The sequence below is a fragment of the Molossus molossus genome, unplaced genomic scaffold (assembly GCF_014108415.1).
Source record: "Molossus molossus isolate mMolMol1 unplaced genomic scaffold, mMolMol1.p scaffold_m16_p_2, whole genome shotgun sequence".
NCBI classification, from domain to species: Eukaryota; Metazoa; Chordata; class Mammalia; order Chiroptera; family Molossidae; genus Molossus; species Molossus molossus.
The window spans coordinates 113,658,957-113,674,747 of NW_023425355.1; the positions used below are offsets into that span (position 1 = coordinate 113,658,957).

The window sequence follows — 15,791 nt, forward strand, 5'->3', positions numbered from 1 at the left end:
CGGTTGGAGCATCAGCCTGCGGTCCAGAGACCCGGGTTCAGTTCCCGCTAAGGGCATGTACCTCGGTTGCAGTTTGTCCCCGGCCCTGGTTAGTTGTGCAGGTGGCAGCCACCCAGTGTGTCCCTTTCACGTCGATGTTTCTCTCTCTCTCTTCCTCTCTCTCCCTCCTACTCTATCTGAACAAAAAATGGAAAAATGTCCTAGGGTGACGATAAAAAAAATAAAAGAGTCACATGTAGCCCTGGCCAGTTTGGCTCAGCAGTTAAAGCATAAGCCCATGGACCAAAGAGTCTCGGGTTCGATTCCAGTCAAGAGCATATATCTTGGTTGCAGTTTGGTCCCTGGCCTTTGGTTGTGGTCCTGTGAGAGGCAGCCAATCGATCTCTCACTTCGATGTTTCTCTCTCTCTCCCTCTCTCTCTCTCTCTCTCTCTCCCCTCCCACTCTATCTGAAGATAAAATGGGAAAATATCCTCAGGTGAGGATTTTTAAAAAAATAAAAGTTATGCCCTGGCTGGTTTGGCTCAGCAGTTAGAGCATCAGCCCACGGACCAGAGAGACCCGGGTTTCGTTCCGGCTAAGGGCATGTACCTCAGTTGCAGTTTATCCCCACCCCGGTTGGGATGATGTGGGTGGCAGCCACTCAGTGTCTCTCTCACATTGATGTTTCTCTCTCTTCCTCCCTCTCTCCCTCCCACTCTATCTGAAGATAAATGCAAAAATGTCCTCGGGTGAGGATAAAAAGAAATTTAAAAAATAAAAGTCACATGTAGTTGATTATTCCATGTGGCCTAATTGAGAAATAATATACAAGAGCAGTGGTTCTCAACCTTCCTAATGCCGTGACCCTTTAATACAGTTCCTCATGTTGTGGTGACCCCCAACCATAAAATTATTTTCATTGATACTTCATAACTGTAATTTTGCTACTGTTATGAATCGCCATCGGAAATATGTGTTTTCCGATGGTCTTAAGTGACCCCTGTGAAAGGGTCGTTTGACCCCCAAAGGGGTCGCAACCCGCAGGTGGAGAACCACTGTACAAGAGTAACACATAGTCATTGTTAACAACAAAAGGAAAGCAGGGTGGAGGGGGGAGCTTACAAAAATAAAAATGACATGTATTCCTACTAACCAGAGATAATTATTACTAATAACATTTTGGTTTATGTTCAGTCTCATATCTATATTATATTAACCTTTTTTTTTTTTTTTCAAAAATGAGATCATCCTGTAGATTGTTATAAAAGTTTTTTATTCATCGCAAGCATCTTTCTGTTTCACTAGACATTCTTCTGCAGCATCATTTTATATTCCATTTGTGGTATGTGTTGGAGTTCAAGATGTAAATAGTTGCATATACTTTTACAATCCCCAGCAGAGTTAATCTGGTATGTGCATATGTAATTGATTTGAAAGAATCAAAAATTATTCAAAAGCTATCCCTTTTCCAGCTGTCATCTTCTATATATTTGACTTCCTGAATAATCTTTAAATAACCATTTGTTAATTAACTTTTTCATATTCATGTATTTGTTTTAATATTTTTTTCACCTCTTTGTTCTAGGGTGCAGTACTAGCAGCTGTGTCAAGTCACAAATTCAACTCATTCTATGGGGATCCCCCTGAAGAGTTGCCAGATTTCTCCGAAGACCCTACCTCCTCAGGTAATTGGATCATTCGTTCATTCACCAGTATGAATTATTTGATGTCTACATCCTTTCTCTTCCATTCTGAATAAACCTTTTTCTGGGAATCTAGTCAGATCCTCCAAGCAATTCTAAGGAAGTTTGTCAGAAACCAAATACCATCCACGTGTGTCTGGTTCCTTTTAATTTTAATGCCAGAGTTGCTGTCCCCCTACTGCTCCAAAACCAACGTTTCACTTTTCTTTTCACCTCAGAGCTACTTCTTCCCCTTTCCCCACTCCAGACCCAATGTCGCACTTCATCCAATCTGACATCCAGTCCAACATCGTGGTCCCTCTTTTTGGATCTTTCTGATTACCTTCTACCTCAATAAAAAGTTTTTATGTAAGATTAGCAGCGCAGACTTTGGGACAACACTGCTTTTAATTGAATCTTTCAATGTAAAGTTGTCTTGTGAGTTATCTCTTGGAACAATTTATAGGTTCATCTCTTTTACAAAGTCTACAACACATATATATGAGCATTCAAGGGAGAAGAACATAGAAGAGTTACCTATTTTGATGAAATGCGTATAGGCATTCCTGAAAAACCCACCAGTGTTCACAAAATTATATTATAAAATGCTCAGATTTTCATCTTTCCAGTGAGATATTCTCTAGTATCATTAATAAAAATCTATGAGATCCTTATATGCATATATGTAAATGCATGTGTGTGATATTTTTTTAATGTGTTTAAGTATTTCTTTATTAATTTCACTCCTGCATCATATATCCTCTGCCCTCGGCTTTTCTTCTGTCATTAAAGTCCCTCAGTGTTTGCCATGTGGTTGACTTTGCACTGTTGATTTGAGTTTTGTACTCTTGAACTGGCTCATCCAATATGCATGTGTTAACATTGAATTCAAGGCCCAGGGCCCTTCCTAAAGCATGAGTTAATTGTTTATCCTTCACAATTAGCAATATAAAGAACGGATGTGCTAATGCATCTTTCCTGTCGAAACCATGAGCATTGGTCAGTATTTGTACTTCCTTCCTCTGTTTATATATGCATGGGCACACACACACTCACATGCTTCTACCTTGTACAGAATAACAGGATCAAGGTTCCCATTCCAACAGCTATGTACAAGGTGGGGCAAAAGTATATTTATAGTTGTGAGTACCCGAAACAGAATTTATTCTTGTAATATTATTTATTAATTATTGTATTATTTTCCATATGAACAACTCTAAACCTACTTTTGCCCCAGGCTGTAGTTCCTCATTTTGACTTACCAACTGGGATGTGAACCTTCCTCTTCTGAGTGAAGGTGATTTCCAAAAATGTTGAGAAATGGGAATCCTCGAGAAGAGACTCTGAGAAGGTGTTGCTCTTTTCCTCTTATTCTGACTTGGTAACTGCCCAGAGCCCTTCCCACATGAAAGGCAAGGCCCTACTTGTGTTTATAGGTACGTTCCCCCATGGCCCCTATTGTTGCCTATCAGTCTGTTCGTTCTCTTCACCTGTAGCTTTTTGTTCTTCCTTCGCTCAGAATCTCTTTCTTTTCTCCTCACACTCAAATTATAGCTGACCCAGGGTCTGGGGAGTGGAAACAGTGATGGTTTTATGTTGTGGTGTGACTACATGACATAGTCACATACTTAGGATATATTTAGAGATTTTAGATCAGAATCTTTTAATACCACTTTCATCTTTAGAAATAGACCTACAGAGCAGTGTGATCCTTGCAATGGCTTCACAGACCTGATCTTTAATGCATACCCTTAATATTTACTTTGCCTAATAAGGGTATAATGAACTCTTAAATATCCTGTTTGTGAAAAAGTTGGGTTTTTCTTTTAGGGAAAGGGATTGTCTTTAGTTATAGACATGCTTATTTTTATTTAAGTACATTTTTATTGCCCAATGTTTTCTGTTTTTTAGTGCAGTCTCTAAAGGATGTGGTTGAAATAGCTTCTGACTATAGTACTTGCTTTTTAAACAAAAATGAAATTTTTTACATTGTCTTGCAGTAGCCTGCCGGCCCTGTCACTTGCATTTGTTGTTCCCAGTTTTGCATTTCTTCTTCCCTTTCCTGCGGTCACACCCTATTACTTTTTTGTGTTTTGTTTTGTTTTTTTAATTTCTAGATCTTAATGATCTCGAAAGCAGTCTATAACTTCATTTGATGTGCTAAATGTCTGTCTTTAAAATATTTTTAAATAGCACTGTCCAGGTGCTGCAAATAAAAGATAGAAGAATTATTGTACAGTGTACATGTCTAATCACCTACCCTAAATGAAGAGGAAATTTTTATATACTTAGAAATCAAAGACAAAGAAGAAATTTGAAGAAAATTATAATATTTTCCTAACTTTGCCATCGCTATCAGAAACTATTCGTATGTTCCTAAAATTAATTTTTAAAACTAAACCGTTTAAAGGGAGGCATTTTACTGTTTTATCAGCATCATTTATTGATAGCTATCTTCCAGCAAGTTTCCTTTTCTGCAACCAATGGTTGTGTGGGTGGTTACAAAAAACTATCTGGATTCATGTAAGAGCTTTACACTTTCATAAATTAACTCATTTTTATTTTTTAATATTTTCATCAATTTTCAAACTAAGTTCTGTGTTTAATTCTGTGCCTTAAATTCTGCACCATTTATTTTAAGTTCCCAATGTTATCCTTTCCGCTCTTTCTGTTTAAATTTTCATGGGTTTGTTTTATAGTACAAAACACAAAGCACCTAAAAGTTCTTCCAAGTTCATGGCAAAAAGAAAAAAATGATCATAGATCATATGCTTGTAGGGTGGGGTGAGAGGGCAGGGAAGGAGGGGTTAGAGAGAACAGTGTAAGGTCACCAACTGCCCTTTCTTGAGAGGAACTGCTTTTCATCTTTACATAACGCCTTTTCTATTCTTTCTATGAAATGATAATAAATGATAGGTAGTTAGATTTTTTTTGATGATCTGTTTGGCAAAATTAAAAGCTGACAGTCCTATTTTGGTCCCCCCAAAATTCTATTTAAAAATCACAAATTTAAAATGAATCAGCTTCCCAATTTATCATCTAAAGAAGAGTCTAACGTGTTTATATATGCTGTTTACATTGTAAACAATTTTAATATGAGATTCTCTTCTATTTGGATTAAAATTACTTCATTAATACATTCACTAGAATTTGTTGTTTAATCTTCTGATAAACAGTATATAGTTGCTTTGTTATTTAATAATCCAAAGTGGAAATGTTCTGTTCTCATATTTCACATCAAAGAAGTCAGAATCAGAACCCAGTGTTTGGATGACTGAAATCCTCAGTCCCAGTGAATGTGCTCATGGAACACAGGGGCTCACTTTGGGCTCAGCCGGGGACTGTGCTTCTTGTGGCTCATCTACTGGGCCCAACTGTGGCTTGATAACCTGCTTGCTCTAAAATCATACTATTTGTTGTTTGTCCATATGCTGCCTTCCTCGTAGGACTTCTAGCAGCAGAAAGTAGGTATCCCTTTGTTTTCCTCTAAGATTTATCTTTTATGCAAAAGTATTTGACTTTGCATGGTTCATAATCAGCTTGACGTTTTCCTTGGCTGTTTGTGTTTAGATATTTAATTATGAATTTTAACACTGCCTGCTGATAAAATAAAATCTTGGTTATATTGATTTCCTGAGGCATTGTCATAGAAATAATATTAACTTCTCACTTCTCTCATAAGAGGAAAAAGAGGCAGTATTAAAATTTTAACTGCACTTAATATTATTTCACATCTGAATTTCAAGTACAAACATTAATTCTGGGGGAAGGGTAACATTTTACTTTATAGTTTGCTTTCAAAAAAACTCAGGGTAAGTGAATTTTCCTTTGACAATTACATAATCTATAAGCTGTTTTTATTACTTTCTGTTATTGACTCTATTTTTTAGTTTATTAATATGGAGCTATGAATTCATGCCTCTTAACTTTTACCTTCAGAAAGAACATTTATAAAGAATAATGTAATGTCTAGATTTTAATTCCAAAGGGATGTGATCTGAGTATGGGAGAATAGTAAAGTAAAAGGTATGTAAGCAATTTATACACACACAAATATGTACAGTATTCTGGTTGTGATATTATAATGTAGTTTTATGAAATGTTACCAATGGAGAAACTGAGCAAAGTATACAAGGGATCTCTGTTTCATTTCTTAAAACTGCATATGACTCTCTAATGATCTCAATAATAATTTCAATTAAAACAAAAGAATAAACCTTTACCTTAATGTTGTGCTTACTTGGGGGGTAAGGGTATATAAGAGACAAAAATAAATTAGAAAATCTGGAAGCTAATAATTGAATTCATTGTCCCATTTTGTTACATTAGTTAGTTTTAGCTCAAATTACAGCTGATTTAATATAGTCATACGCCACTTAACAACAGGGATACATTCTGAGAAATGTGTCATAAGGCACTTTCATCATTGTGCAGACATCATACAGTGACTTACACAAACCTAGGTGGTATATCCTACTACTGTAATTGTATGCAGCATACTATTATATGACTGGCAACACAGCAGGTTTGTTTAAACCAGCATCACCACAAATATGTAAGTAATGCATTATACTATGACATTGTGACTGCTGCATCACTAGGCAATAGGAACTTTTCAGCTCCATTATAATCTTCTGGGACCAAAATTGTGTATGTGGTCCATCGTTGACTTAAATGTCATTAAGTGGTTCATGACTGTATAAAAATCTCACAGTATATTAGTTATCTGTTGCTATATAATGAATAACCGCAAAACAACACGTATCATCTCACAGTTTCTATGGGTCAGGAATCTGGGCATAGGTCTTGTGCCTGTGGCTCAAGATCTGTCATGAATTACAGTCAAGCTGTCGTCCAGAGCTGCAGTCTCACGCGAAGGCCCAACTACAGCGGGAATCTTCTTCCAAGCTCATTCACATGGTTATTGACAGGCTTTAGTTCCTCCATGGCTCTTGGGCCTCTCCCTAGTTCTGCTTCCCTCTGCATGAATGGTCAGAGGAGGAGGACAGAAGTAAGAGAGCTCAAAACAGAAGCCATAGTCTTTAGAACCGAATTTTGGAAATGACATCCTATCACTAATAAGCCCTGCCCACACTCCAGAGAAGGGATTGCTTATACGAGAGTATGAATACCAACAGGCAGGGATCTTGGGGACCAGCTTAGAGGCTGCCTACCTCATACAACTCAATGGCTATTGAAATGTAACACTCTTCCCATTTGTAACTGCTCTTGTTTCTCCAGATTTAGAACCCCTCTCCTTTTAAAAAAAAAAAAAATCAGCAGACTCATTATGTCATTTGGGAATGACAGCATTGTGGAGGTATCAAGTAGTGCTTTTCCTTAGTTGTAAAGCTTTATGTGAATAGGCACTTAACAACCAGCAGAATGTTATTTAAAGTGCTTTGCTACTATAGACCAGACTCGTAGACAGAAAGCAGGCAGACAGCTCTGGTGGGGAGAGAAGTGTTGGGGGGAATGGAGGGATTGAGAAAAAAAGAGAGAACTCATGGACATGGACAACAGTGTGGCAAGGGAATGGAGGTGGAAGAGGACATAGAGGGGATAAATGGTGTTGGGAAAAGTTAATTATATTAAATTCAAAAAATAAAATAAACAAAGTACTTTGACACTGAAACTCATAGACACAGACAACAGTATGGTGTTTACCGGAGGGAAGGGGGGGGTGGGGTAAAGGTTAAGGGGGCCAAATATATGGTGACGGAAGATGATTTGACTGGGTGGTGGACACACAGTGCAATGTACAGATGATGCATTATAGAACTGTACGCCTGAAACCTACATAACTTTATTACCCAATGCCACCGCAACAACTTCAGTAAAAATTAAAAAAGAAACAGACTCAGAATACTTAAAACAGTTGACAGTTTTATGCGTTTTTGATTATTTTATGAGTAGCAGAAAACTTTTGAGAAACTCATTTGTATCAATGAGATACTTAGAAAAAGTAGAAAAGTTCAAAATTAAACTGTGTAATTAACAACCTAATCTTTAGATACAAACGTGATTTGCTAATGAAGTATGCAAAATTAAAGTGAAATACTATTCTAAAGGCAAAGTTTGATTACTTTTAAAATTTTTTTAATGAATTAATTTATTTTTGTTACAGATGTTTCTCCTTTTGCCCCCACTGATTCCCGTCTCCCCTTCCCTCTCCGCCCTGTCCCCAGCTTTGTTGTCCATGTCCATTGTTCATGCATACATGCATATAAGTTCTATGGTTTATCTCTCCCACCACCCCCTCTTCGGGGGATTTTCAGTCTGTACCCCACTTCCACATCTCTCGGACAACCCCATTCCTCAGACTGTTATGTTCATTATATTCCACAAATAAGTGAGATCATATGATACTTGTCTTTCTCTGTTTGGCTTGTTTCGCTTAGGATGACACTTTCCAGGTCCCTCCATGTTGTCTCAAAGGATAAGAGATCTTTCTTTCTTACAGCTGCATAGTACTCCATTGTGTATATGTACCACTGCTTTTTTATCCATTCGTCTACTGAAGGACATTTGGAATGTTTCCAGATCTTAGCTATTGTAAATAGTGTGGCTATGAACATGTGGTACATATATTCTTTCTGATTGGTGTTTCAGGCTTCTTAGGGTATATTCCCAGAAGTGGGATCACTGGGTCAAATGGAAGTTCAATTTTTAATTTTTTGAGGTAACATCATATTGTTTTCCATAGTGGCTGCACCAGTCTGCATTCCCACCAGCAGTGTACTAGAGTCCCCTTTTATCCACACCCTCGCCAACACTTGTTGTTTGATGATTTGTTGATGGCGGCCATTCTGACAGGTGTGAGGTGATACCTCATTGTTGTTTTAATTTGCATCTCTCTGATGATTAGTGATGTTGAGCATTTCTTCATATGTCTCTTAGCCATTTGTATGTCCTGTTTGGAGAGGTGTCTGTGTAGTTTCTCTGCCCATTTTTAAATTGGGTTCTTTGTCTTCCTTTTGTTGAGTTGTATGAGCACTCTGTATATATTGGAAGTTAACTCCTTGTCTGATATATCATTGGCAATTATGCTCTCCCATACAGTGGGTTGCCTATCCACTTTGATGATTGTATCTTTTGCTGTGCAGAAGATTTTTAGTTTGATGTAGTCCCATATATTCATTTTCTTCTTTATTTCTGTTGCCTTCGGTGATGTATCATTGAAAATTCTGCTGCGTATGATGTCCGCAATTTTGTTGCCTACGTTTTCTTCCAGGATTTTTATGGATTCATGAGTCACATTTAAGTCTTTTATCCATTTTGAGTTTATTCTTGTGTATGGTGTAAGTTGATGGTCTAGTTTCATTTTTTTGCATGTAGCTGTCCAATTTTCCCAACACCATTTATTAAAGAGGCTGTCTTTACTCCACTGTATTCTCTTGCCACCTTTGTCACATATGAATTGAGCATATTCCTTTGGGTCCATTTCTGGGTTCTCTGTTCTGTTCCACTGGTTTATATTCCTGTTCTTGTGCCAGTACCAGGCTGTTTTGATTACAGTGGCTTTGTAGTATAACCTGATATCTGGTATTGTGATCCCTCCAACTTTGTCCTTCTTTTTCAAAATTGCTGTGGCTATTCGGGGTCTTTGGTTTCATATGAACTTTTGAAGTATTTGTTCTAGTTCTGTGAAGTATGTCGTTGGTATTTTGATGGGGATTGCATTGAATCTATAGATTGCTTTTGGTGATATGGACATTTTAATATTAATTCTTCCAATCCATGAACAAGGTATGCTCTTCTACTTTTTTATATCTTCCTCTATTTCTTTTTTTCAATTTCCTGTAGTTTTCGGCAAATAGGTCTTTTACATCTTTGGTTAAGTTTATTCCTAGGTATCTTAATTTTTTTGCCGCGATGGTAAATGGGATTGTTTTTTCAGTTTCTCTTTCTGTGAGTTTATCATTGGTATATAAGAATGTCATCGATTTCTTGACATTAATTTTGTATCCTGCTACTTTGCCAAATTCATTTTTTAAGTCTAGTCAATTTTTGATGGAGTCTTTGAAGTTTTCTACATATAGTATCATGTCATCTGCGAATAATGACAGTTTCACTTCCTCCTTTCCAATTTGGATCCCTTTTATTTTTTCTTCCTGTCTGATTGCTGTGGCTAAGACTTCCAGTACTATGTTAAATAAGAGTGGTGAAAGTGGGCATCCCTGTCTTGTTCCTGTTCTTAAGGGAAATGCTTTTAATTTTTGCCCATTGAGTATGATGCTGGTTGTAGGTCTTTTATATATGGCCTTTATTATTTCGAGATATGATCCCTCTATTCCCAGATTGCTGAGCGTTTTTATCAGAAATGGGTGCTGGATTTTGTTGAATGCTTTTTCAGCATCTATTGATATGATCATATGATTTTTGTTCATTTTGTTTATGTTTGTATCACATTATTGTACCAGCCTTGCATCCCTGAGATGAATCCAACTTGGTCATGGTGAATAATTTTTTTGATGTATTGCTGGATTCGATTTGCTAATATTTTGCTAGTATTTTGTTCAGGATTTTGGCATCTATGTTTATCAAAGATATTGGCCTGTAGTTTTCTTTCTTTGTAGTGTCTTTTTCTGGTTTTGGAATTAGAATTATGCTGGCCTCATAAAACAAGTTTGGAAGTCTTCCTTCTTCTTGAATTTTTTTAAATAGTTTGAGGTGAATGGGTATTAGTTCTTCTTTGAATGTTCGGTAAAATTCCCCCGTGAAGCTGTCCGGACCTGGGGTTTTGTTTGCTGGGAGTCTTGATTACATCTTCAATTTCTTTGTTGTTATTGGTCTGTTCAGGTTTTCTATCTCTTCCCGGTTCAGTTTTGGGAGACTATATATTTCTAGAAATTGGTCCATTTCGCTTAGAATGTTGAATTTTTTGTCGTATAATTGTTCATAATATTTGTTAACAATTCTTTGTATTTCTGTGGTGTCCGCGATTATGTCTCCTCTTTCATTTCTGATTTTGTGTATCTGGGTTCTCTCTTTGTTTCATGGTGAGTCTAGCTAAGGGTCCATCAATCTTGTTTATCTTTTCAAAGAACCAGCTTTGTTTCATTGATCCTTTGAGGTTTTTTTTGTGTTTTTTTTTGGTCTCCTTGTCATTTATTTCTGCTCTTATCTTTACTATTTCCTTCCTTCTACTTGCTCTGGGGTTTTCTTTCTGTTTGCTTTCTAGTTCTTTAAGTTGTGAGGTTAGATAGTTTGTTAGAAATTTTTCTTGCTTCTTGAGGTAGACCTGTAGTGCTATGAACTTCCCTCTCAGAACTGCTTTCACTGAATCCCATAGTTTTTGTGTTTCTTCTGTGTTCACTTTCATTGGTTTCCAGGAAGTTTTCAATTTCTTCCTTGATCTCCTTAACCCATTCATTGTTCACTAATATGCTATTTATCCTCTATGTTTTCAAATGTCTTTGCAATTGTTCTTGTTGCAATTGATTTCTAGTTTCATGCCATTGTGATCTGAGAAGATGCATGATATGATTTCAGTTTTCCTGAACTTGTAGAGACTTAGTTTGTGCCCTAACATGTGGTCTATCTTTGAGAATGTCCCATGTGCACTAGAGAAGAATGTGAATTCTGCAGTTTTGGGGTATAATTCTCTGTAGATATCTATTAAATCCATTTGATCCAATGCTTCATTTAGAGTCTGTGTTTTCTTGTAAATTTTTTTGTCTAGAAGATCAATCCTGTGATCTCAGTGGGGTGTTGAAGTCCCCTGCTATGATTGTATTGCTGTTGATTTGTCCTTTGAAGTCCTCCAGAAGAATTTTAATATATGTTGGTGCTCCTATGTTGGATGCATATATGTTTACCAAGGTTATATCTTCCTATTGGATAGATGCTTTCAATATTATGTAGTGGCCTTCTATGTCTCTAGTTATGGTCTTCATTTTGAAATCTATTTTATCAGATATGAGTATTGTTACCCGAACTTCTTTTTTCCTTTCCGTTTGCTTGGAAGATTTTTTTCCATCTTCACTTTCAACCTATATGAGTCTTTTGTTGTGAGGTGGGTCTCTTGTAAACAACATGTATGTGAGTCATGCTTTCTTATCCAATCAGCTACTCTGTGTCTTTTTATCAGAGCATTCAAACCATTCATATTTAAGGTGATTATTGATATGTACTTGTTTATTGTCATTTTTGTTTAGTGTGGTTCTATTTTTCTTCCTGTTTCTTCTACTAATTACAGCAGTCCTTTTAGCATATCTTGCAGTGCTGGTTGGGTGTTAATATATTCCCATAGCCTTTTTTTGTCTGGGAAGCTCTTCATTTGACCTTCTATTTACAATGATAGCCTTGCTGGGTAGAGTAGTCTTGGATTCAGATCCTTGTTTTTCATGACCTTGATTACTTCATGCCACTCCCTTCTGGCCTGTAGTGTTTCTGTTGAGAAGTCAGCTGAGAGCCTTATGGGATCTTTTTGTACATAACTTGTTGCTTATCTTTTGCTGCCTTTAGGATTCTCTCTTTGTCTTTAATTTTTGGCATTTTAATTATTATGTTTGTTGGTGTGGGCCTGTTTGGGTTCTTCTTACTTGGGGCTCTCTGTGCTTCTTGAACTTGAATGCCGTCTTCCTTCATCAAGTTAGGAAAGTTTTCTGTCACTATTTCTTCAAATATATTCTCTATCCCTTGCTTGTTTTCTTCCTCTTCAGGGACTCTGATGATGTGAATGTTATTACGTTTCCTGTTGTCCCACAGTTCTTTTAAGCTATCTTCCTATTTTTTAATTATTTTTTCCTTTTGGTTTTCTGTTTGCTTGAATTTTTCTACCCTGTCTTCTAATGCACTGATCGGGTCCTCAGCTCCCTCTACTTTTCTGGTTAGTCCTTCCAATGTATTCTTAATTTCTGCTATGTCATTCTTCATTTCCACTTGGTTGGTTTTCAATGTTTCTATATCTTTACCCATGGTGCTTATGTCCTTGCTCATGCTGTTGAGCTTCCTCAAGATCATGGCTCTGAACTCTACCTCTGATCATTTGCTTAGCTGCATTTCATTTATCTCATCTTCGATAGAGTTCGCTTGTTCTTTCATTTGGGATTTGTTTCTTTGTTTCACCAGTAGATTTTGGAGCCTGCCAAATTTTCCCTGTGAGTGTTGGTGTTCTGCTGTTTGTGGCTCCCTCTACTCGGTTTGGTTGAGCCTGGGTGGGCCCATGTTAAACACCACTGTCAAGTCTTACTTTCCTGGGTAGATTTGCAAACCCAAGAAAGGTTCAGTTATCCTCTCGCTTTTTCCTGGTGGCTAGCAGTCTCAGTTACTCAGTGCCTTGGAATGTAGCCCTGGTGTTCTGCATAAGAGGATTTCCAGAGGGTGGGATAGATGCTGGTTGTTAATGAGCCTCAATTTATTTTATTTGCCTCACCTGGGAAATGCCGACTCTCCCAGTGCGGGGAGGCTGCTGCTTTTCCCCACAACTTTGGGAAGGAGCACCCTGGCCACTGTCCTTTGTGGCCACAATTCAGCAAAAACTCTGAGTGCCCTCCAAATCCCGGGTGTCCCCACAGAGTTCCAGCCCAGTCTGCTGTCCCTCTGTTGTACCCCCCAGGTGAGTGGCTATGGCTATTTCAGTGCTCTGTCCTGGCTCTCTGGGCTGTGGAGGGGGCTTGGTCTTTTGTCCCCAAGGGTGCTGCTCACAGCTAAGACTGCTGCTGTTCGTGGGCTCCCAGCCCGCCACCCTTTCATGCCTCCACAGATCCTACCAGTGTCCCTGGTTATATGGTCCTGTCCTGCTGCTTTTCTATTGCTTTTTTCCAAGGATTTATCTTTATTTTAGTTGTAATTCCCGTTTGGTCTTGGGAGATCGTCTGTGTAGCTTCTATTCACTCCGCCTCCATTTTTACATCCTCTAAGCCTATCTTGTGCACAATGGGTTACACAGGCCTTTCTGGTGCCCCCGCACCCTGCAGGTCCTGCGGGTAACTGGATCACACAGTCCCTTTGGGGACCCAGCTCTATGCCTATGTTATGGGCTCCTGGGTCGCACCGGCCTCTCTGGTGCTTCAGCACCCCACAGGTCCCGCGGGTAACTGGGTTACACAGGCCTCTCTGGTGCCCCCGCACCCTGCATTTCCCCGGGGGCAGGCAGCTGGATCTCACCAGTCTCTCTCAGGCTCTGGCTTCCCTCTGCTCTTGTGAGCTACTGGACCGCACAGGCCTCTGTGGAGCCCAGGATCCTGCTGCTGTTGTCTGGGGAGTGCTGCTGGTCTGTGCTTCTGTTGCCTGGGGATGGATGTCTGCTCCCAGCCTCTGTTGCTGGGGGTATATTTCGACTCTGATCGGGCTGCTACTATGGGGGATGGTGCTGGGTCCTGGGTGTCTCTGGCTTCCGAGACTGGCACCTTGGGAGCTCCAGTACTGTGCACCAGTGTGTGTTGACACAGAGTGTCCACTGGTCCGATGGTGCCAGGTGTGCTGGTGGGCTCAGGTTGCTGGGCCCTAGCCGCTCCCACTGCCTCCTCCCAGGGAAGACCCGGGATCTTCCAAAATGCTGGGACCTCCCAGTGGCGCAGGGAGAAGCACCCTCAAGGGCCACTTACCGTGGTAGCCGGCTGCTCCGTCCACAGCACAGGGACCTTCTGCTCTGCGTCTCTGCACTGCTCGGGTGTGGTCGTCCACCTTCACGTCCACTCACACTCTCTCACACACTCGCTCACTCTCTCACACACTCACCCTCCCTCCGATCCTGCCCGCTGCCATCTCCTGTTCTCAAAGCTTGATTACTTTCTAATAAATTTGTCATTTTGAAAGTTTGGAGCAAGGCCTAAGAAAATAAATTTTATATGGTAAAATTGAAATTAAAGATCAAACAGAAATTGGATATAATCTCATTATCGAATGCAAATTATTCAGGTACCTTGCTGAGAGAGAAACATGGTTTAAGGAAGGGCCAGTCTATAGTGGGTTGTGAGAGACCTGGGTTCTGGGACTCGCTCTTCTTCTCACCACTGTGGCCCCAGGGTTATTTAACACTGCTGAGACTCTGATTCTTCAAATATAAAAATATTTGCCTACAGGGTACAGTTACTGTGAAATCACATAAGGTAATAAATGTAAAAGCACTTTGGAAGTAATGAACTATTATACAATAAAAGGATTAAAATAATTTAATTTTTAAATTTTTATTGAATTCATTGGGGTGGTATTGGTTAATAAAATTGTATCAGTTTCAAGTGTATAATTTCATAATATATCATCTGTATATCTTATTTTTATTTTATTTATCCTCGAGGACATTTTTTGTTCTGATAGAGTGGGAGGGAGAGAGAGGAAGAGAAAGAGAGAGAAACATCGACGTGAAAGGGACACATCGAGTGGCTGCCACCCACACAACCCAACCAGGGCCGGGGACAAACTGCATCCGAGGTACGCGCCCTGAGCGGGAACCGAACCCAGGTCTCTATTTACCGCAGGCCGACGCTCTAACCACTGAGCTAAACCGGCCAGGGCTGTATATTTTATTGTGTGTTCACCACCTCAAGTCAAGTCTCCTTCCATCACCATTTATCCCCCCTTTACTCTCCTACCTCCCTCCCACCCTCCTCTCTCTCTGGTAATCACCATACTATTATCTGTGTCTATGAGTTTCTATAATTAACTGTTTTTTTGTAATTATGTTATAATACTTTATTTTCAGTTCTTCAGAATTTGCTCAGAAAATATTGATTTTAGTTGAACACATCATTTTATAGTGTTTTTGTGCAAAGCGCAATGCAAGTGCAGCCTGGAATATAAATGTGAATAGGATACCTACAATCTTGTAATTAGAGGGGTGAACTCATGTACTATTTATTCATTTATTTTCTTCAAGGCAGTTACAACTTTATATAGAGGTCTTATATAAAAACATCCTTTCCAGCCCGACCAATGTAGCTCCGTGGACTGAGCATCATCCCATGGACTGAGAAATCCCAGTTCGATTATCATCAGGGCACATGCCCAGGTTTCGGGTTCAATCCCCAGTAGGGAGCATGCAGAAAGCAGCCAATCAGTGTTTCTTTCTCACACTGATGTTTCTATCTCTTTCTCCCTTCCTCTCTCTTTAAAAAAATCAATAAAAACATAATAATAATTTAAATAATAATAATTTTTTTAAAACATTCTTAGCCCAGCT

At 38.9% G+C, this 15,791-nt stretch overlaps 1 protein-coding gene across 7 annotated transcripts in view; it reads left to right on the plus strand.

The window, feature by feature from the left end:
- Nucleotides 1-15,791, plus strand: part of CASK (calcium/calmodulin dependent serine protein kinase) — a 440,186-nt gene that overhangs the window by 322,252 nt on the left and 102,143 nt on the right. For all 7 annotated transcript variants that reach the window (XM_036270439.1, XM_036270436.1, XM_036270433.1 and 4 more), the window contains exon 10: nucleotides 1,567-1,666. In XM_036270439.1, coding sequence (XP_036126332.1) covers nucleotides 1,567-1,666 — 100 coding nt within the window. The remainder of the gene's footprint in view (nucleotides 1-1,566; nucleotides 1,667-15,791) is intronic.